General features: G+C 39.8%; 1 protein-coding gene across 10 annotated transcripts in view; it reads left to right on the plus strand.

The window, feature by feature from the left end:
* CCDC15 (coiled-coil domain containing 15) overlaps positions 1–22912 on the plus strand; it is a 49047-nt gene that overhangs the window by 18240 nt on the left and 7895 nt on the right. For 6 of the 10 annotated variants that reach the window (XR_011564854.1, XM_019955060.2, XM_019955059.2 and 3 more), the window contains 5 exons: positions 753–827; positions 1129–1251; positions 1721–1843; positions 8405–8497; positions 8796–8899. Coding sequence is in view for 9 of the 10 variants with exons in the window: in XM_019955060.2 (XP_019810619.2) it covers positions 753–827; positions 1129–1251; positions 1721–1843; positions 8405–8497; positions 8796–8899 (518 nt within the window). In the remaining variant the exon portion in view is untranslated. Of the gene's footprint in view, positions 1–752; positions 870–1128; positions 1252–1720; positions 1844–8404; positions 8498–8795; positions 8900–22912 lie in introns of all 10 variants that reach the window. The other 4 variants (XM_019955066.2, XM_019955065.2, XM_019955067.2 and 1 more) reach the window with 4 other exon arrangements.

Raw genomic sequence — 22912 nt, forward strand, 5'->3', positions numbered from 1 at the left:
AGGTAGATTTTACTTGTATAATATTGATTGGTTGTCAGTAAATAGTTCTTGGTAAACTCAAGTCCTTCAGTAAATTTGGCTTTGAACATTTAGTCTTCTATACATTGAAGGAATTCTACTCTTGGGCAGCTGAAGCAGTATACCAAAGCCAGACATCCAGTTTGCAGACCAATTATGATGAAGAACAAAACAAGCTGTTTGCCACTCAAAACTTCCCAGACTTCACCACTTCTGTTGTTTATGCATGGAATTATCGGGGACATTGAGTAGGCGTGCTTAAGGGAAGTAACACAAGCTTGTTTCCTGGCTTTACCTGAGAAAATGTTGGCAACTTTATAAAGATATTTTCTTGTTTCCTTATCGTATTCTAAATGTGTTGTTGAATAAAGAGTTACCCCATGCAAAAAAAGAAAAAGAAAAAGCCAGAATAATCTAGGATTTGCTTTCAAATACTCTAGGAATAATGTGGGAGAAAAGATATATGAAAAAACATGATGTTGCTAATTGCTGGGTGATGGGTATCTTTAGATTCCTTATACTATTTTTTTTTCTACTTTGATGTATGTTTGGAAATTTTATATTAAATACATGCATGCACACACCTGTTAAATTATCCTCTCCTAGTATCATTATTTTGGGTTGTCACTGAAGTATACAGTACTATTATTAAACTACTATTATTATTTAATAGGTTATTAAATAATAACCTATTATTTTTGCTCAATTAGTTTTGTATTTTGTTGTTCTTTTAGAGCAAGTGTATTATGCAACCCTCATGTTTCAAGAAATCGGAGCTTGGAAGAGGAATTGCTTCTGGAGTGTGGTTGGTATGTCTCACCCAGTGTTCAAGACCTAGCCTTTCCCAGAGAGTAAGTAGAACAGAATATAGTGGGGAGTAAGTTACAGTAGATTCCTTAGGTTTGAATTCCAGATTGGCAGGGCAAAGTCATAACTGCTTCGGGGGTTTAGTGTTAAGGTCAATAACAATGGGCAAAGGTATAATGCCCTCTTGTTCTGTGACTGTTCTGCCCTGTTGAGACTCGTTCTGGCCTCTTCACTGAAGCTTTCGCTAGGGCCCTGGCCTGATGCTGCTTCTTGGACAGTTGTTCAAGGTTTCTTTTCTTTTAGCACAGGAACTTCGGGCAGGCCTCACATAATGTGACAGATGAGAGATGGAGAGAGGAGCTATTTCTGGAGCACTGTGAATGTGTCGTTCATGAAATGCAGGATCCAGTTTCTGCCAGAGAGAAGGTAGAGCCTAGTATAGTGAAGAGTAAGCAGCAGAAAGTCAATTAGTGAGAGTTTGATATGGGCTTGCTAGAGCTATGCTGCCAGCAAGCGATGATAGTGTTATCTCTTATTAATAGTATTAGTAATGTTATTAGTATCAGTATGAATAACAGCTTAAATTCATTAAACATTTACCATAGCCACAATGGTTCTAGAACTTTGTATCCTTTGTCTCATTAAACTCTCAAAATAACCCTGGGAGATCGATGCCATTATTCCTTGTTTTACCAGTAGAGAAACTTAGGATTGCTTCGCAGATACAGTTAAGATCCGTAGCAGTGGCAAGAGTAGTGTCTGCTTTCATTCCCTAATGCATCAGACTCTTCTGACATGTTTAGATTACATCAGGGCTATCACTGCAGCCTAAAGTATTTTTACCAACATCATGTCACTGCTTATGCAATTTGGTGAATGCTTTTGTATCTTTTAGAGCTTATGCTCCATACAGCAACCATGTGTTGGAACAGCTGAAAGATGGCAGGAAGATTTGCTTCTGGATGGGCATCACCATCTTGCGCCCAAGCAGCAGAGAGAGGCTTCCAGCAGAAAACAGGTAGAGCAGACTGTGGAGCGTGAGCAGTGGAATTTAGATAGGGTCATAGGTACCTACTGAGCTGGGAACAGTAAGCCTGAGCAAAAAGCAGATTCTTGGTTTATTTCATGGTGTGTGAAACCTGTTTTGACCTAAGATTACTCCCTGAAGGCTAGGGTATTGTCAGAAACACTTGTTACCTATTGGAAAATTGTATTTTTTACATGTGTATTCTCTTATAAAACGTGTATTTTTGGTGTCTCTTCTTTTATGAGAAGGAAAGAAGTAAGTGGTTTCTGAAGGGTCGGGGTCAGGAGAATCTTGCACCCAACAGCCAGGACTAGATCCCCATCAGGAACCTGGTAGGGCATAAGGCAGATCACTAAGACATTTAGGCTGGAACTTGTTAGGGTTATGTTTTCCAAGAAAGTGTCACGGTACTGTGGCCTACTGAGATTTCCCTATGACTGAAGTCTAGTTTATTCCCATCAGAATTTTACACTGTCTGCATAATTTCTAACTCGTGTTTTTTTGTTATTTTAGAAACAGAGCCTTCAGGCAACTAGCATTGTTAGAATATATGAAAGAGATAAAGAGAAATTTTCCCTTGGTCCTTTTAAGAGAGCAGAAAGAAAAGGAGGAAGAAAGGCAGAAAGAAGCACTTGGGCTGAGCTTTTCAGACTGAACTGCAGCTTCTTTATTATTTTTGGTTTGGGTCTCTAAGGTTGGTCTAAGGGAAGGCTGTTGTGTTTTATTCTGCATCACCATTTCTATATTCTGCAAGCCCTTTCTACTTGCTGTCCTTTGCCTATTTTTTCCCTCTTTTTGAGGGTCTTCTCTTTTTTGCTTCTCATCCTTTAGATTTCAACTTTAACTTCTGCTCTGACCACCTTATCAAGATTAGGCCTCCTCCCCTTTTGTGTTTTTCCTCTGTCCCTGTATTCTGTTTGTTTCCTTCTCCATACACAAGACAGTTGGTAATTACTTATTTGCATGTTTTCCAGTAGTCTGTAAGCTTTATGAAGAGAAATAGCATACCTGTTTTGTTTACTGGAGTGTGGACAGCCTTTAGCATGGTGCCTAGTACCTGCTTGTCTCTTGCTAAATTTGTTTAGAAAGAATTGGTCAGTCAGTCAAACGTTTATTGAGCACCAGTTTGATGTTAGCCATTGTTTAGGTTTTAAATATTAAAGATATAGCTGTGAATAAGACTTAGCACTCAAATTTCAGACCGTCTGAAGAAGAGAGACTGATAAATAAGCGATAATTATGAAGCAGCGTAATTAGTGTTAGAGAATGGATAGGCCATTAACTGAGCAAGAAGAGGGGTACCTAATCCTGACTGTTTGATTCAGGGTGCCACTTTAATAGCCAGAACCTCTCCTTGTCCTTCTGTCACACCAGCCCTGAAAATCCTAGATCAGTCCTTTGACCTTTCAGACTCCCGAATAATCCAGGTTTATTGTAAAGAAAACCCTCTTTAATGGAATAGATACAATTATACACATTCATACTTAGGGTTTTACAGTCACAGCTAGATCCCCAGTGCTGCTTAGCGTTTTTCTTAGTTGCTACTTGTTAGCTCCCTCACACATGGCCCACACTGATAATTCCAAACCTTAAATACTCCATAAAGTTCTTTCTGCAACCCTGTACTCTCTGACTTTCATTAAAAAAGGGGCCATCATTCAATAACTCCCTTGACCATTTACTCTTTTGCCGTTCTTCCCTGTTTCTACTAATCTCAGGGGAAGAATTGTCCCTTTTTTTTTGGACTGTGTGGCACATGAGATCTTAGTTCCCTGACCAGGTATCGAACCCAGGCCCCCTGCATTGGGAGCGTGAAGTCTTATCCACTGTACCACCAGGAATGTCTCATCCCAGAGTTGTCTTTCTTTGGATCCATATTCTGGATTCACTTTCCATGTTTTCTTCTGGGTCCAATTTTGAACATTATATTCTTGTTAAAATCTTCTGAAGAACGTTCCTTTTTTTGTTCTGGCAGGCAGCTGACCTGGTTAAGTTCAGGCTCCAAGTTCTCTCTCATCTTCTGTGAACAGCAGCTCCAATGTTAGTTCAGTTCTCAGAGCCTTCTTTATACTGCATTAAGTCCATCCCAGGCAGCACAGCTCAGGGGTGATGCTGGGGTGTGTGCCATTTCATACACAAAATTAAGGAATCCGCTTTTCTAACTCACCCTTCTTTTTTTTTTTTTTTTAGTTAATTTTTATTGGTTTATAGCTGATTTAAATGTTGTATTAGTTTCAGGTGTAGAGCACAGTGACTCAATCATGCATGTACATATCTGCATGCTTTTTTAGATTCTTTTTCCCATTTAGGTTATTACAGAGTATTGAGTAGCATTCCAAACTCACCCCTCTTCAGGGTACCCCACCCATATACTCTGCAGATACTTAGAGCCACATTTCCTACAATTTATACTTAGAATCAGTGAGAGAGAGCTAGAGGCTCAGAATGGGCTTACTTCTTGGCCAGTGCTGGAAGTCCAATTTTTCTTAACCAAAAAAAATGTTTTTTCCTATACTTATTTTTGGCTGTACTGGGTCTTGGTTGCTGCACGCAGGCTCTCTGGAACTGAGGTGTGCTGGCTTCTCATTGCGGTGGCTTCTCTTGTGGCACACAGGCTCTAGGGGTTGAGACTCACGGGCTTAGCTGCTCCACAGCATGTGGAATCTTCCTGGACCAAGGATCAAACCTGTGTCTCCTGCATTGGCAGGCGGATTCTTAACCACTGGACCACTGGGGAAGTCCTTTCTTACTTTTATGAAAGCAGAAAAAATGATTTCATTTTTATTTCAGCAAAAAGTAAATACAAAGGATAAAAGACCCCAAATTACAGAGATAGCCACCATTAACCTTTTGCTACGTACTGTTTTTAGATTTTATCTGTAACAAACAAACTTTATTGAGGTATATAGTCAGTTCTCTTTACTCATAATAGTTATGTTCTATAAACTTGCCATAAATACTGCAACTGAATTTTAGTCAATACTGAACCATTGCTTAACTGTTTTGTGTGAATTTCTGTTTAGACACCTTATTAATATGTATTGTTGATCCATTAACATTGGACTCAGGGCCAACGGCACTATAGCTCATGGCTGAATGAAGCTTATCTAATAGATGTATTTTCTCCATAAGGCCCATCACAACCTTCTTATGCTAGAAACACTAGGTAGTACTTGAGCACAGTGCTTGAGGGGTGTTTTAAATAGCACAATAACAAAAAAAGCACAAAAATGCAAAAAGCTTTGGACTCAGTGTACATTTGAAAGGATACTGTTTACAGTATGAAGGCTGAAAGAAGAAGGCAGAGCATCACAGTGTTTGACCTTAGCTGACAACATGTCCATCTGATGACTCAGATTTTTCCCAGTACTGTTCATGTCTGGAGGCGACCACAAGCACTGCAAGCATTAATTCTATGATAAATACATCTTGGTGAATAGGCAAATTCACAAATAAGGAGTAGTCAAATAATGAAGCCTAGCTGCTTTGTATACCATACAGGTATACAACCCATTGAAAATGTACAATGCACTGTTTTTACTATATTCAGAATGTTGTGCAAACTTTGCCATAGTCACTTCTAGAATATTTAATCACTGCCCAGAAGTCACATACCCTTTAGCAACCCCTCATCCCCTTTTGCCCCTTACCTCCAACCCCAGCCCTAGGCAACCACTAGTCTACTTTTAAATCTCTCTAGATTTGCCTATTCTGGACACTTTATATAAAAGGGATCATAGAATGGCCTTTTATCACTGAGTTCTTTAACTTAGCATAATGTTTTCCAAGTTCATAGACCTTGTAGCATGTAGCAATGCTTCATTCCTGTTCGTTGGATAATATTCCATTGTATGCATGTAGCATATTTTATTTATCCATTCATCAGTTAATAGGCATTTGGATTGTTTCTACTGCTTGACTGTTAATAGTGAATAGTGCTGCTGTGAACATTCGTTTATATGTTTTTCTGTGATATGTGTTTCCATCTTCCTTGGGTGTATAAGTAGGAGGGGAATTGCTGAGACTTCTGGTATCCATATGCTTAACCTCGGGAGGAACTGCCAAACTGGTTTCCAAAGTGGCGCAGCGCTGTTCATCCTTACCCACAGTATTACGAGGTTTCTGTTTTTCCGCGTCCTCACTAACACTTGTAATTGTCTTTTGTCTTTTTAATTATAGCTCTCTTAATGGCTGTGCAATGATAGCTCATTGTGGTTTTGGTTTACATTTTCTTGATGATTAATGATGAGCATCTTTTCATGTGCTTATTGACCATATGTGTATTTTCTTTAGAAAACTATTAAATCCTCTGCCCAGTTTCTAATTGGATTATTTGTCTTTTGATTATTAACTTATGTGAGTTCTTAATATATTCTACACATAGTACCCTTATTTATTTTGTGATTTGCAAATGTTTTCTCCTGTCCTGTGGGTTGTCTTTTCACTTTGTCAGTGGTTTCTTTTGCAGCACAGAAATTTTTAATTTTGATGAAGTCCATATTATTTACTTTTTTGTGGCTTGTGCTTTTGATGTCATATCTAAGAAACCATCACCTAATACTCCTTTGTATTTCTCTAAGAATCTTACATCTCTTGCGTTCAGGTCTGTGATCCACTTTGCATTAATCTTCATATATGGTGTTGGGTAGGGGTCCAGTTTCACTCTTCTGCATGTGGGTATCCAGGGTGACCCAACAGCATTTGTTGAAAAGATTCTTCTTACCCACTGAATTCTCATCACTCATGTCAAAAATCAGTTGATTGTAAATATGAGTTTATTTCTGAACTGCCAGGTCTGTCCACTGATCTGTGGGTCTGTCCTTAGGCTAGTGCCACACCGTGTTGATTAGTGTAGCTTTGTAATAAGTTTTGAGTTGAAAAGAGTGAGTTCTCCAACTTTGTTCTCTGTTTCAAGATCATCTCAGCTATTCTGGGTAAAACTCAGCTAGTAAAGAATCCGGCTGCAATGCAATGCAATGGGTTCAATCCCTGGGTTGGAAAGATCCCCTAGAAAAGGGAAAGGCTACCCACTCTAGTATTCTGGCCTGGAGCATTCCATGGACTGTATAGTCTGTGGGGTTGCAAAGAGTCAGACACAACTGAGCGACTTTCACTCGTATGAATTTAAGGATTACCTTGTCAACTTCTACAGAGAAGTAAACGTAATTTTTTTTTAATGTGGACCATTTTTGAAGTCTTTATTGAGGGTTTTTTTTTTTTTCGATATTGCTTCTGTCTTATGCTTTGGTTTTTGTGCTGCAAGCCCTGTGAGATCTTAGCTCCCTGAACAGGGATCGAACCCCCCGTCTCCTGCATTGGAAGGTGAGTCTTCGGTGCTGCAGGAAGGCTTTGTCTGGTTGTGGTGTACAGGCTTTTCATTGCCGTGGCTTCTCCTGTTGCAGAGCCCAAGCTCTAGGTGTGCAGGCTTCGGTAGTTGTGACACACAGGCTCTAGAGCGTGGGCTGAGTAGCTGTGGCACGTGGGCTTAGTTGCCTGCGGCATGTGGAATATTCCTAGACCAAGGATCAAACTCATGTCTCCTGCTTTGGCAGGTGCAGTCTTAACTACTGGGCCAGCAGGGAAGTCTAGAAGGTAAAATATTAACCACTGGACTGCCAGGGAAGTCCCATCAACTTAAATGTTGATGCAGACTGCATTAAATCTGTTGACTCATTTGCCATCTTAACAGTATTAAGTCTTCTGATTCATGAACAAGAGATGTCTTTTCACTCAATTAGATCTTTTATTTCTTTTAACATGGTTTGTAGGTTTCAGTGTATAATTTATATTTCTTTTATTAAATTTATTCGTAAGGTGTGTTTTGATGGTATATTATATGGATTTTACCTTTAATTTCATTTTCAAATTGTTTGTTGCAAGTACATAAAAATGTAATTGATTTTTGCATACTGATCTTGTATCTTGCAACTTTGCTGACAGATAAATAACTTTTTTTTTTGATAAATAACTTTTAAGCTAAAAAGATCAAAGTAATTTAAAACTTGTATTTCTAAAAGTTAGAGATCATAATTTGAGCCACATAATGTGAAAGTAAGTATACTAAGTTATGTCAACAGGCTTTCCTAGTATTTTGGAAGAAAATAAGTTCTAGTTTCTTCCCTGCCATGACAGCTGATTGCTATAATCTTTTCTTTCAAGCTTTTATTCTCTAAATTCACACCATCAAGAATGTGTACAAATTGAAAATTATTATAGATATGAGATAGTAAGAGATCTAATTTTATATCCTATATTCGATCCCAAGCACACAGTCATAATAGAATTATTTCAAGTGACCATTGTAGAAGGCCTCTGTACATTTTTATTTGTCATGAATTCATCCATATCTTTGACCTGAGTCTTTTGTTTTTGTTTAATGCCTTTATTCTTTCTTAAAATTTTATTCTTTTATATATATATATTTTTTAACTTTTTAAATCTAGTTGAGCTCAAGATTGCAGGGGAAAGAATTAGTAGATAAAATTGTCAAAAATGTGCATAGGTCTCGCTTTTGGCAGTTTTGTCACTTTGTGTGACTGGACTTCCTAACAGGTTGGTGATGAGTATCAATCAGGATTGAACACTGAATTTCAAACTCCCCTGGCACTTCAGTCTGGAGTAAGTCAAGAGGAAGACAAGAAAGAGGTATGTAGTGGTAATGGCTTTTGGACATCAGTATATGTGAGATTGGAAGCAATTTGTTGTGTCCTAACATACTGAGCCGGAGAAGGCAATGGCACCCCACTCCAGTGCTCTTGCCTGGAAAATCCATGGACAGAGCAGCCTGGTGGGCTGTCGTCTCTGGGGTCGCACAGAGTCGGACACGACTGAAGCGACTTAGCGCAGCAGCAGCAGCAGCATACTGAGCTAGTAGTAAGGATATTTCCTTTCTTGGAAAGTCTCTGAGAGCAGAGTCTTAAACATTTTTACTTCTCTTCTTTAGCGTCAAAAGCAGTATCTGAGGTATAGACGACTTTTCATGGATATTGAAAGAGAACAAGTGAAAGAACAACAAAGGCAAAAAGAACATAAGAAGAAAATTGAAAAGTAAGTTCTTTGATCCTCAGTGTGAGCTGTGAATTACCAGTTAAGATCATTTTGGAAGCTAGATTTTAGAAAGAGTCAGGCAGTGGTTTTACCTTCTTATCCATAGTGGAAACAGCTATTTTTGATCTGGGTTGCAATATTAAAAGATGGTTAAGAGTTATATTTTTTAATAGGTTTATTTTTTTTGAAATAGTTTTAGATTCATGGCACAATTAAACAAAGTCCAGAAAGTTCCCATTTACTTCTTACCCTGCACATGGACTGCTTCCTCCACTGTCAATATCCTGTACCATAGTGGTGAACTTGTTACAACTCATAAACCTACACTGACACATCATAATCCTATTTTACACATGGACAAATAATACTCTAATATCTGGATATACTACAGTTTTGGAGAAGGCAATGGCAACCCACTCCAGTGCTCTTGCCTGGAAAATCCCATGAACAGAGGAGCCTGGAAGGCTGCAGTCCATGGCGTCGCTGAGGGTCAGACGACTGAGCGACTTCACTTTCACTTTTCACTTTCATGCATTGGAGAAGGAAATGGCAGCCCACTCCAGTGTTCTTGCCTGGAGAATCCCAGGGACAGGGGAGCCTGGTGGGCTGCCGTCTATGGGGTCGCACAGAGTCGGACGCGACTGAAGTGACTTAGCAGCAGCAGCAGCATACTACAGTTTATTTGTCCATTCACCTCCTGAAGCATATCTTGTTTTTTTCCCCCAAGATTTGGCAATTATAATAAAACTGCTTTAAACATCTATGTGTAGGTTTTGTGTGGGCATAAATTTTCAGCTCCTTCGGGTAAATAATGAGGAGTACATTTGCTAAATAATATGGTAAGAGGATGTTCATTTTTCTAAGGAACTACTGCACACCAGGATCAAGTGGAATTTATTTTAGAGATGCAAGGGTGGTTCACATCCACAGATCAATCAATGTGATACACCAAATTAACATACTGAATGATTAAGATCATGTGATTGTCTCAACAGATGCAGAAAAAGCACTTGGCAAAATTCAGCATTCATTCATGATAAAAGCTCTCAACAAAGCAAATATAGAGGACATGTATGTCCCTTGACATAATAAAGGCCATATGTGACAAGTCCATAGCTGACATCATACTCCATGGTGAAAAGCTGAAAGCTTTCCTTTAGGATCAGAATGCCTATTCTTGCCACTTCTATTCAACATAGTATAGGAAATCCTAGCCTGAGCAGTTAGGCAAGAGAAATAAATAAAAGACATTAAATCAGAAAGGAAGAATTAAAACTGTTACTTGAAAGAAGGCATCATTTACCAATATTAGGAATGAAAAAGAAGCCATTACTACAGAGCCTAGAAACATTAAATGTTAATAAGAAGACATTAGAAAATTTGAACACTTTGATGAAATAGACAAACTCTTCAAAAGAACAAAATGAATGCAAGAAAAAATAGAAATCTGACTAACCCCACAAAAAGAAATCACTTATGGAATGTAAACAAATTAAATCACTTTTTGAAAAAAATTTTACCAAAAAGAAAAACTCGATGTTTAGATCCAGGCTCAGATGTCTGCATTCAGTTCAGTTCAGTCGCTCAGTTGTGTCCGACGCTGCGACCCCGTGAATCGCAGCACACGAGGCCTCCTTGTCCATCACCACCTCCTGGAGTTTACTCAAACTCATGTCCATTGAGTCGGTGATGCCATCCAGCCATCTCATCCTCTGTTGTCCCCTTCTCCTCCTGCTCCCAATCCCTCCCAGCATCAGGGTCTTTTCCAATGAGTCAGCTCTTCGCATGAGGTGGCCAAAATATTGGAGTTTCAGCTTTAGCTTCAGTCCTTCCACAGAACACCCAGGACTGATCTCCTTTAGAATGGACTGGTTGGATCTCCTTGCTGTTCAAGGGATTCTCAAGAGTCTTCTCCAACACCACAGTTCAAAAGTATCAATTCTTCGGTGCTCAGCTTTCTTCACAGTCCAACTCTCACATCCATACATGACCACTGGAAAAACCATAGCCTTGACTAGATGGACCTTTGTTGGCAAAGTAATGTCTCTGCTTTTTAATATGCTGTCTAGGTTGATGTCTGCATTAGGGGATCCCAAATATTTAAGGGAAAAAATAACACCAGGGTTTATATAAGCTATTCTAGAGGATGGAAAATAGTGAATACTTCCCAAATAATTGTAGAGGCCAGCATAATCTTAGTACCAACCTGACAAGGACTTTATAAGAAAGCAACATTTATAGACTTAATTTCTCTTGTGAACATAAATTTTACTTGAAATTAAAATAAGAAGACCTAGTGACCTATTAGGGTCACTGCTTCACCTATTAGCCCCTGACCTTAGGGCTTCTGCCCAAGCATCTGCCTTCTTCCCCAGGACAGCTTCTTAACTACCCCTGAACTTCTCCCAAGCCATGGACCCAACGGAAGCAAAGCTTTTTGCAAGAACAATGATGATGAACACAATGATTAAATTAAGCATTCCAAGATGTTTAGGAATTGTCTTTCACTGGGGGAAATAAGTAATTTTTTTCTGTTCTTTCTGCATTTCAATTTTTTATTATTTATATGTTTGACTCTGGGAGCCTAAGCAGAAAGGGCCCCCTAGATTAATGTCTTGGGTGTTTTTTGCTATAAAGACTACAAAGACTCTGAAATTTTTATGTGGCAGTCCACTGGTGAGAATGGTTTTCCTGTGAGGTGTTTAGTAGTTCCTTTGGTATGTTTTTATTCTCACATTTTTTTCCCCTTTGAGACATGTTATAACACTGTTGTCCTAAAAGCGACTTGGCAAAAACTGCTACAGTAGAAAAGTGTATGTGTATGTGTGTTTTGGATTGGGATTAGAAGAGAGAGGCTTGGGAAAATCCTCGTGAATTTACCAAGGGTAGCCTTTAGGCAGACTTCTGTTTAAATAGTTCAGGGATCTTTTCTGTTCTTAATGTTCTTTGGGACTATAATTATTTAATTCCCTGGATAATAGTTTCAGAATCTAAGGACATTGGCTCTCAGGAAGTCCATTCTTATATCTAGGCCAGATTTGTCGTACTATAATTTAGTCATTTTGCCATAATTTTGATCTGATCTCCATCAAAAAGAAAAAAATCTGAATTCTGTGGTGCCCATATATAAGCATTTTACAGACTCATCAGGCAAAACACAGAATAGAAATTTTAGTTCATCTAATTGAAGCCAAGACATCTCTGCTGTGGGTAGTTTATGTCTACCTTAAATCTTCTTATGACATGCCTACCACATGGTGTAGTCAGTGGGGAATTCTTCTTTAGCTATTCTGCTGACCTTCTTTAAAAGCTTTTCTGCTTAAGGCTTTTGTTTTATTGCCATTTTCTCACTGGATAATCTTTTTCTTGTTGGATTTATACTCTTGACCCCAGAAGAAATATGAAGGTCTCTGTCTTACAGATGGTATCAGAACATTAAATCTGTTGTCAGTGACAGTTTGAAAATAATATAAAATTATTTTTTTGCTTTTTACTTGTTGAAGAAATGAAATGTATGCCCTTCTTTGCAAGGGAGTTATTTGTTTTAACTTAAAGACAAAACCACTTTAGCAGCATTCTAAAGTAAACATATACCTGCTTTCTACATAGGAGTTGATAGTAACCACTTTACCTCACCCAGTTGTTACGAGAATCAAATGATACGTCTTCATTTATTCATTTAGCAGCTATTTATTGAGCATATATTAATTGGTAGACATGATACTAGATTTAAAGCATACAAAATATGGAAGATATGATCCCATCCTTCAAGGATCTTAGTAGACAGATTCTACTGACTAATGGAGAGGCAAATAAATGAATAATTATAGTGCAATATGTTTAAGTATTACAACACAATATACCATGTGATTAAGAACCTGGGGAGATATGTGTTCAAGTCCTAGCTCTGCTGCCCACCAGCTTTGTGACTTTGGGAAAGTTACTATTAGCCCTAGTTTCTTCTCTATAAAACAGATATAAGAGGAATATACACCTCAGAAAGTTGCTGTGAGGATTAAGTGAGGTAACATGGCAAATGAACTTAGTGTAGAATCTGGCATGTGGTACATGCTCAATAAATGTTAGTTGCCAAATATTTAAGCACTAAGTTTTACATAAAATATTCCAGAGAATGGAAAACAGGAATACTTGCCAAATAATTATAGAAGCCAGTATAACCTTAAAATCAACCTGTCTTGGATATTAAAAGATAGCGATATTACAGACTAATTTCTTTAATCAACATAAATGTAGAAATATCAAGTAAAATATTAGTAAAATAAAATCTTTCTTCTAATGTCAGTAGAAGGAAAACATTATACAAGAAGGTATGAGAGCACAGAGACTGTTTTGAACTCAAAATTGGGGTCCCAGTATAGCAGTACAGGGAAGACTTCCTGGGCTGAGCTGTGAAGGGTCAGAAGAGTGTATGAGACGCAGCTGGAAGCGGTGCACCAGGAGTAGACAGGAACTCCAGGCAGAAGGGCCAACACTGTAAAAGCAGGAACACGAAGGAGCACGACACTTCTGAGTTGGATGTGATTGGAGCTAATAGAATGGCAAGAGGTAAGCCTTATAAAATGAGGAAAGATCATAAAGAACTTTGTATGTTATAAGAGGGAATTTGGATTTTATACTGAAAACAGGAGCCGCTTAGACACATTGTGAGGCATGGGTAAAATGGCTGAGACTAGATGTTAGGAGATAATTATCCTTTTTACTTTACAGATGAGAAAATGAGCCCCCGAGAGGTTAACTAAGTTGCCTACGATAAAGATCATACTTAACAGTGGCAGAACTGGGATTCAATCCAAAATTTATTCAGTTCCATCACCTAACTGCTTTGAAGTCTGTAACTTCAATAAGTTATAAGCCAGGGCCAGGGAGGCAGTGAGGAGGAGGCAGTTTTAAGAGCAAAAGACATAGAATTGGTAAGATACTGCTAGAGGAGAATTCAAAGATAAGTTCCAGGTTTATGGCTTAGGCCACCCTTAGCCTATTTACCTAATGAGCTGCTTTGAAACAGATTTTCCAGCAAGGAGGTAGAGGTGGAGAAGATAAGTTTAGTTTGGGGCAAATTGGATTTGAAGTGCCTAAAGGAAATTCAAGTAGAGCATCTAGTAGGAAATATTACGTTATTTTTAGTAATGATTTCAGAAATCACTAAGGAAGAATACTGTCAGAATCAAGAAAGAGAGAAAAAGGTTGAACAGGAAAACAGGATTGGCAGGCAGAGATTTAGACTGTGCTAGATTAGACATTAATCCTGTTGTACCGAAGAGGAAGATTTCTTTCATCTCCTTAAGAAGTTATTTTTCTAGCAGACACCTCTTTTAACCCCCGAAATAAAGCTACTTCTTATTCTTGAATGCAGAGTTCCCTTTATGTGACAGTGTTAGTGTTGGCAGATTTCTGTGATTGCTTAAGAAGTATGAATTCATAGAGCCAAAAAGTCTCCAATTCTAGTTCTAGATCTCTATCTATTACGAAATTTAACTTTGTAAAGGATTAGTGGCGTGACCTTATATGAAAGATGACTAACAAGATGTTGAGTTGTTGTAGTTCTAAGAATGTATTTTTACTGTACTTTACCTGTGATACTGCTTTTTCTTCAGGATGCTTTCCAAATGTAAATATTGCCATCTACTTGTTGTGCAGACACTCAGTGTAGCAAGTTGACAAATCAGTTTGCAGAGTTTTATATTCTTCCTCTCTTTGACTGAAAGTTTGACACTGGGTTGAGAACCACTGTAATTGTATTCACGTCAGTGCCCTGGGAAAAACCCATGTGTTAACATCTTGATTTCCAACCTAGTTAAGTTTCTATTGTGTATCAACTAAAAAGTGTATTTACGTAAGAAGCTTTAAAGACATTTGAGAGGTTTATAAAGTAATTGTTTTCATCAACTTTTTAAGTTGATTTTGCCATTTTTTATTGTTATGATCCTTTCTGCAACTACTGTGTGGCAGTAGTTCTTAACTTGAGAATCTAACCAAAGTTGTGGATCCTTTTCCCAGATAAATACCTTTGAGACACTCAACTGGAATGTCAAACTGGCAGCCAGTTAACTAGGTTTAAATCTCAGAGGAATGGTCTATGCTGGAGCTGGAGCTTAATGAGTTACAGATGATAGGGGTGGTCACAGAAGCAGATGGTATGCAAAAAGTCACCTAGGGAGAAGGCATAGAATAAGAAATGGACAATGCCTTCTTCTAGAGTAAGAAATAGACATGGTATATTTCTGTTTATGTACTATGACCTTTTCGAGGGCCACAAACTATTTTAACATCTAAGATATTTTGCTCCCTTGAATCAATTTTTGCTGCCGTGGGTATAATGTCACCCCTGTTGAGAATGTAAATGCTAGATGGATTAACCTGTAGGCCACCAATGACCTTAGAAAGAGCTGTTTTGTGGAGTGATTGATGGGTCTTAAAAGCCACATTGGAGGAGAGAGGAGATCAGAGAGGAAAAGGCTAGACTCTTAAGATGTTTGACTGTGAGGAGAGGACTAACTAGGGGGGAAGAAGGGGAAAGGGCTGATTCCATCACTGCTAGTAATTGTCCTGTTACCAACAATTTCGAGTAATTTTCCTGTTACCCACATTTGAGAAACAATGCTGACATGTTTCCTTAGCTCTTAGTTTATAGGTATAGAGAATAAATGGTATAGAGAATTATGTGTGTGTGCACTAAGTCACTTGAGTCGTGTCTGATTCTTTGTGACCCTATGGATTGTAGCCCGCCAGGCTCCTCTGTCCATGGGATTCTCCAGGCAAGAATACTGGAGTGGGTTGCCATGCCCTCTTCCAAGGGATCTTCCTGACCCAGGGATGGAACCAGCGTCTCATGTCTCCTGCGTTGGCAGTCGGGTTCTTTACCACTACTGCCACCTGGGAAGCCTATGGAGAATGATACCAGTAACTAAACCGTTCTGTTATTATTCACTTGGCTTCATTTAAGTTTCACTCTTGAAAACCTAAGGCTTCCCTGGTGGCTCAGTGGTAAAGAATTCGCCTGCCAATGCAGGAAACGAGGATTTGATCCCTGGGTGGGGAAGATGCCCTGGAGAAGGAGATGGCAACCCACTCTAGTATTCTTACCTGAGAAATCCCAGGGACAGAGGAGCCTGGTGGGCTACAGTCCACCAGGTTGCAAAACAGTCAGACACAACTAAACAACAGCAACAATTGAAAACCTCAGTTTGATTTCTCATCTGTAAAAAATCTTTTCACATTTGCATTTTTCACCAGCTCAGGAGTTACTGAACTAATCAAATATGAATGTCCTGAAAACATTTACTTTTTTAAACTGGCTCTCTTTGGGAAAAGATCTTTATGTAAATAGATCCTTGGCGAAGGGCACCTATGATCCTAGGCTCATATTTAAACTTTTATACTTTTTTAACCTCTTCCTTTTATTCTCTTACTTATATCACGCATTCTATTTTAAGAGAACAAATTGATGTATATTTTGAAGTTAATTGTGGGGAATTCCCTGGCCATCCAGTGGTTAGGGCTCGGCACATCTACTGTAGTGAGCATGTGTTCAATCCCTGGTCAGGGAAGTAAGATCTTGCATGCTGTGCAGCATGGCCAAAAAAAGAAAATTCAGATGTGAATAAGTATGTGTGCCGTGGCTCTTCTCCACATTACCTTTCTCATGTTCCTAGTACACTGCCTGGTATGCCTTTATATCTTGATCCTTACTAGGAATAAAACATCTCTCTACATAAGTTGGAGTATTGAGATTTCTTACTTCTTCCTTGTTCCAACTTTATATTGCATTTGAGTTTGATTGTGATCCCCTTCATGGATCACAGCCTTGTCATGGTGAAGGGGCTTATGTAATGCAGTGAAGCTATGAGCCATGCCATTACAGGGCCACCCGAGACAGACGGGTCATAGTGAAGAGTTCTGACAAAACGTGGTCCACTGGAGGAGGGAATGGCTAGTATTCTTGCTGCGAGAACCCCATAAACAGTATGAAAAGGCAAAAAGATATGACACTGGAAGATGAGCCCCCCAAGGCCAGAAGGTATCCAGTATGCTACTGGAGAAGAGCCAAGGACAATTACTAATAGCTCCAGAAAGAATGGAGCGACGGGGCCAAAGCAGAAACAGTGCTCAGTTACGGATGTGTTTGGTGGTGGCAGTAAAATCCAGTGTTGTAAAGAACGGTATTGCATAAGAACCTGGAATGTTAGGACCATCAATCAAGGTGAAGTGGACATAGTCAAGCAGGAGATGGCAAGAGTGAACATCGACATCTTGGAAATCAGTTAACTAAAATGGAGAGGAAAGGGCGAATTCAGGTGACCATTATATCTACTACTGTGGGCAAGAATCCATTAGAAGAAATGGAGTAGCCCTCATAGTCAACAAAAGAGTACAAAATGTAGGACTTGAGTGCAGTCCCCAAAACACCAGAATGACCTTGGTTCATTTATAGAGTAAACCATTCAGTATCACAGTAATCCAAGTCTATGCCCCAACCACTAATGCCAAAGAAGCTGAAGTTGACTGGGTTCTGTGAAGACCTACAACACCTTCTAGAACTAATACCAAACAAAGATGTCCTTTTCATCATAGGAGATTGGAATGCAAAGATAGGAAGTCAAGAGATACCTGGAGTAACAGGCAAGTTTGGCCTTGGAGTACAGAATGAAGCAGGACAAAGCCTAACAGTTTTGTCAAGAGAACACACTGGACATAGCAAACACCCTTTTCCATCAACACCAGAGATAACTCTGCACATAGACATCACCAGATGGTCTCCGTGTGGTCATGTTTGACTCTGTGGGACCCCATGGACTATATCCCGCCAGGTTCCTCTGTCCATGGAATTCTCCAGGCAGGAATACTGGAGTGGGTTGCCATGCTCTTCTCCAGGGAATCTTCCCAACCTAGGGATCATACCTGAGCCTCCTGCATTGTAGGCAGATTCTTTACCGTCTGAGCCACCAGGGGTTGCTATCCCAGATCATCAATATCAAAATCAAATTGATTATATTCTTTGCAGCCAAAGATGGAGATGCTCTATACAGTTAACAAAAAGAAGCCCTGGAGCAGACTGTGACTCGGATCATCAGTTTCTTATTGCAAAATTCAGGCTTAAATTGAAGAAAGTAGGAAAAACCACAAGGCCATTCAGATATGACCTAAACCAATCCCTTATGATTGTACAGTGGAGGATCAAATAGATTCAGGGGATAAGATCTGGTAGACAGTGCCTGAAGAACTATGGATGGAGGTTCATAACACTGTACAGGAGACCGTGACCAAAACCATTACCAAAAAAAGAAATGCACGAAGACAAAGCGGTTGTCTGAAGAGCTTTACAAATAGCTGAGGAAAGAAGAAACACGAAAGGCAGGGGAGAAAGGAAAAGATATACCCAACTGAATGCAGAATTCCAGAGAATAGCAAGGAGAGATAAGAAGTCCTTCTTAAATGAACAATGCAAAGAAATAGAAGAAAATAATAGAATGGGAAAAACTAGAGATCTCTTCAAGAAAATTGGAGGGATCAGGAGAAAACCTTATGTAAGGATGGGCACGACAGTGAGGACGGAAGCAACCTACCTAGCATCTTCCTAGACAATGATGCTGTTAAAGTGCTGTACTCAGTATGTCAGCAACTTTGGAAAACACAGCAGTGGCCACAGGACTGGAAGAGATCAGTTTTCATTCCAGTCCCAAAGAAGGGCAGTGCCAAAGAATGTTCAAATTACTGTACAGTTGTGCTCATGTTACATGCTACCAAGGTTATGGTCAAAATCCTTCAAGCTAGGCTTCAGCGGTAGGTGAACTGAGAACTTCCAGATATAAGCTGATTTAGAAAAGGCATAGGAATCAGAGATCAAATTGCCAGTATTCGTTGGAGAAGGCAAGGGAATTCCAGAGAAATTTGTACTGTTGCTTCTTGGGCTACACTAAAGCCTTTAACTGTGTGGATCACAACATACTGTGGAAAATTCTTAAAAAGATGGGACTACCAGACCTACCTGTCCCCTGAGAAACCTGTATATGGGTCAAGAAGCAGAAGTTAGAACTGGACATGAAACAACTGACCAGTTCAAAACTGGGAAAGGAATACAGCAAGACTGTATATCATCACCTTGCTTATTTAACTTCTGTGTGGAGTACATCACGTGTAATGCCAGGCTGGATGAATCGCAAGCTGGAATCAAGATTGCCAGGAGAAATATCAACAATCAGATATGGAGATGATACCACTCTAATGGCAGAAAGTGATGAGAAACTTCTTTCCTCTTTCCAGAAAGTGAAGGAAGCTCTTTAGAGCTTCTTAATGAGGGTGAAAAAGGAAAGTCAAAAAGTTGGCTTAACACGCATCATTTGAAAACCTAACATGACATTCGGTCCCATCACTTTATGGCAAATAGATGGGGAAAAAGGGGAAGCAGTGACAGATTTTATTTTCTTGTGCTCCAAAATCACTGCAGACAGTGACTGAAGCCATGGAATTAAAAGACACTTGCTCTTTGAAAGAAAAGCTACAACAAACCTGCTGCTGCTGCTGCTAAGTCGCTTCAGTCGTGTCCGACTCTGTGCGACCCCATAGACGGCAGCCCACCAGGCTCCCCAGTCCCTGGGATTCTCCAGGCAAGAACACTGGAGTGGGTTGCCATTGCCTTCTCCATTGTGTGAAAGTAAAAAGTGAAAGTGAAGTCACTCAGTCGCGTCCGACTCGTAGTGACCCCATGGGCTGCAGCCTACCAGGCTCCTCCATCCATGGGATTTTCAAGGTAAGAGTACTGGAGTGGCTTGCCATTGCCTTCTCCAACAATAAACCTAGGCAGTGTATTAAAAAGCAGAGATATCACTTTGCTGACAAAGGCCCGTATAGTCAAAACTATGCTTTTTCCAGTAGTCATGTACAGATGTGAGAGCTGGACCATAAAGAAGGCTGAGCGCTGAAGACTTGATGCTTTTGAACTCTGGTGTGGAGAAAACTCTTGAGTAGTGTTCATTGGACAGCAAGGAAATCAAACCTAAAGTCCAAACCTAAGGCCATCCTAAAGGAAATCAACCCTGAATATTCATTGGAAGGACTGATGCTGAAGCTAAAGCTCCAAAACTTTGGCCACCTTATGCAAAGAGCTGACTCACTGAAAAAGACCCTGATGCTGGGAAATAATTGAGGGCAGGAGAAGAAGGGGATGGCAGAGGATGAAGTGGTTAGATAGCATCACCAACTCAGTGGGAGACAGTGAAGGACAGGGGATCCTGGCATGCTGCAGTTCATGGGGTCCCAAAGAGTCAGACATGACTTAGTAACTAAACAACAACAACAACATACCATATAAGCTATTTTTATGTTCTAGACTGTTTGAGGAATACTCCTAGTAGACTTACAGCTCAAGAAAGAATGGTAAGTGTGCCGAACAGTTATAAGAAAATCCTTGTTTAGAGTGGACTTGTCACCTCTACTGGAGGTGACAGAATCTGCATGAACTTAGTCACACATCAAGTTTCTTGTACTTTTCCAGTGCCTGATCTTTGAGCCTTTGTAGGACAGCTTCCTGGTTTTTTAGTATATACCTGTATTAATCTAACAAAGGAAGCCCAGAATTCCCCTGGAGTAAACAGGCTGCTACAAATGGATGGAAGCCCAGAATTTTCAGCAGACCATGCTTTATTGAAGAGGTGTGTGAATTGACCTCATACTACTGTTCAGAAAATAGCAGCTCATTTGTTTCAAAGTCATTTTTAGCAACTGACATTATCAGCATACGTCTATAAGTTCGAGTCTTGAATTATATTGCTTTTTAAAAAATATTTACTTACTTGGCTGTGTCAGATCATAGTTGTGGCATGCAGGGTCTTTTGTTGAGGTGCACTGGTTCTCTCGTGGCACGGGTTCAGAAGTTGCAGTGCACAGGCTTAGTTGCTTGGTGGCATGTGGGATCTTAGTTTGCCAACCAGGGATTGACTCTGTGTTCTCTGCATTGCAAGGCAGATTCTTTACCACTGAACCATGAGGGAAGTCCCGAATAGTTACATTTCTTAACAAAAGCTCTTAAATTAGATTTTCTGGCAATTTTCTCATTGTGCAACTAGAAGGTGTTTTTTGCTCTCTGCTAGAAGGTGTTTTGTTTAAAATAAGTATAATTGATGTTCAGTAAACTACATTGGAAAAGACTCTGATGCTGGGAGGGATTGGGGGCAGGAGGAGAAGGGGACGACAGAGGATGAGATGGCTGGATGGCATCACCGACTCTATGGACGTGAGTCTGAGTGAACTCTGGGAGTTGGTGATGGACAGGGAGGCCTGGCGTGCTGCGATTCATGGGGTCGCAGAGAGTCGGACACGACTGAGCTACTGAACTGAACTGAACTGAAACTACACGTATGAAATTTCACACATACATAGACACACACATGAAATGACTGTCATAGTCAAGACAGTGAACATATCGATCACCCTCAAAAGTTGCTTCATGCCCTTGGTAGTACCTCTTACCTGCGCAGCCCCCTCTTCCTCAGGCAGCTACTTGTTTGCTTTGTGTCACTGTAGATTAGTTTGCATTTTCTGGAGTTCTGCAACATGTACTCTTGTGCCCAGCTCCTTTTATTTTAACTAAATTTTATTGGAGTGTAGTTGCGTTACAATGTTGTGTTAGTTTCTTGCTGTATATCAAAGTGAATCAGTCATACGTATGCATATATCCCCTCTTTTATGGCTTTCCCTCCCATTTAGGTCACCACAGAGCACTGAGCAGGGTTCCCTGTGCTCTACAGTAGGTTCTCATTAGTGATCTATTCAGTACACAGTAGTGTATATGTGTCGGTCCCAGTCTCCCAATTCATCCCATCCCCCTTGGTAGCCGTGAATTTGTTCTGTATATCTGTGACTGTATTTCTGCTTTGCACATAAGTTCATCTCTGTCATTTTTCTAGATTCCACATATAAGCAATATTATGCAATATTTGTTTTTTTCTTTCTGACTGACTTTGTGTGACAATCTCTAGATCCATCTATATCTCTGCAAATGGCACTATTCTGTTCCTTTTATGGTTGAGTAATATTTCATTGTATATATGTATCACATCTTCTTTATCCATTCCTCTGTCAATGGACATCTGAATTGCTTCCATGTCCTGACTATTTCCAATAAACATCAAGAGTGCATGCATCCTCTCCAATTATGATTTTCTCTGGATATATACCTAGAAGTGGGATTGGCCCAGTTCCTTTTTTAAAAAATCAGTCAATTTTATTTTGTGGGGGTTGCACTGGGTCATCATTGCTGTGCATGGGCTTCTCTAGTTGCGGAGAGCGGGGCCTACTCTCTAGTTGCGGCGTGCGGACTTCTCATTGCAGTGGCTTCTCTTGTTGGGGAGCACAGGCTGTCAGTGCAGGGGCTCAGTCGTAGCATCTCACAGGCTCTAGAGCATAGGCTCGTGGGTTTAGTTGCTCTGCTGCAGTTGGAATCTTCCTGGACCAGGGATTGAACCCCTGTCCCCTGCACTGGCAGGCAGACTCCTTCCTATCCACTGTACCACCAGGGAAGTCCTGGCCTACCTCCTTTTATTCAGAGTGATTATTTTGAAGATTTGTCTTTGTTGTGGTGGTATCAAGCGTTTATCCTTTTTCTTATAGATAGCATTCCATTGTTTGGATATACCACAATTTGTTTATACATTCAAAGGTTGATGGACATTTGGGTTGCTTCCAGTTTGGGGCTAATACAGATAAAGCTGCAGTGAACATTCATGTGCAAGTCTTTGGAAATATGTTACCTTTTCTCTTGGGTGAATACCTGAGAGTGGACCGGATCATCATGGTAGGTGTATATTTCAGTTTTTAAAGAAACTGTCCGATGGTTTTCTAGAGTAGTTGTACCACTTTATGTTGCCACCAGCAGTGTGAGAGAGTTCAAGTCCCCTTACATCATTGCCGACACTTAAGTGTGATCAGTCTTCTTCGTTTTAGCCATTTGAATAGGTGTGTAGTGGTACCCCATTGTGGTTTTAGTTTACATTTCGT

The sequence above is a fragment of the Bos indicus genome, chromosome 29, assembly GCF_029378745.1.
Source record: "Bos indicus isolate NIAB-ARS_2022 breed Sahiwal x Tharparkar chromosome 29, NIAB-ARS_B.indTharparkar_mat_pri_1.0, whole genome shotgun sequence".
NCBI classification, from domain to species: domain Eukaryota; kingdom Metazoa; phylum Chordata; class Mammalia; order Artiodactyla; family Bovidae; genus Bos; species Bos indicus.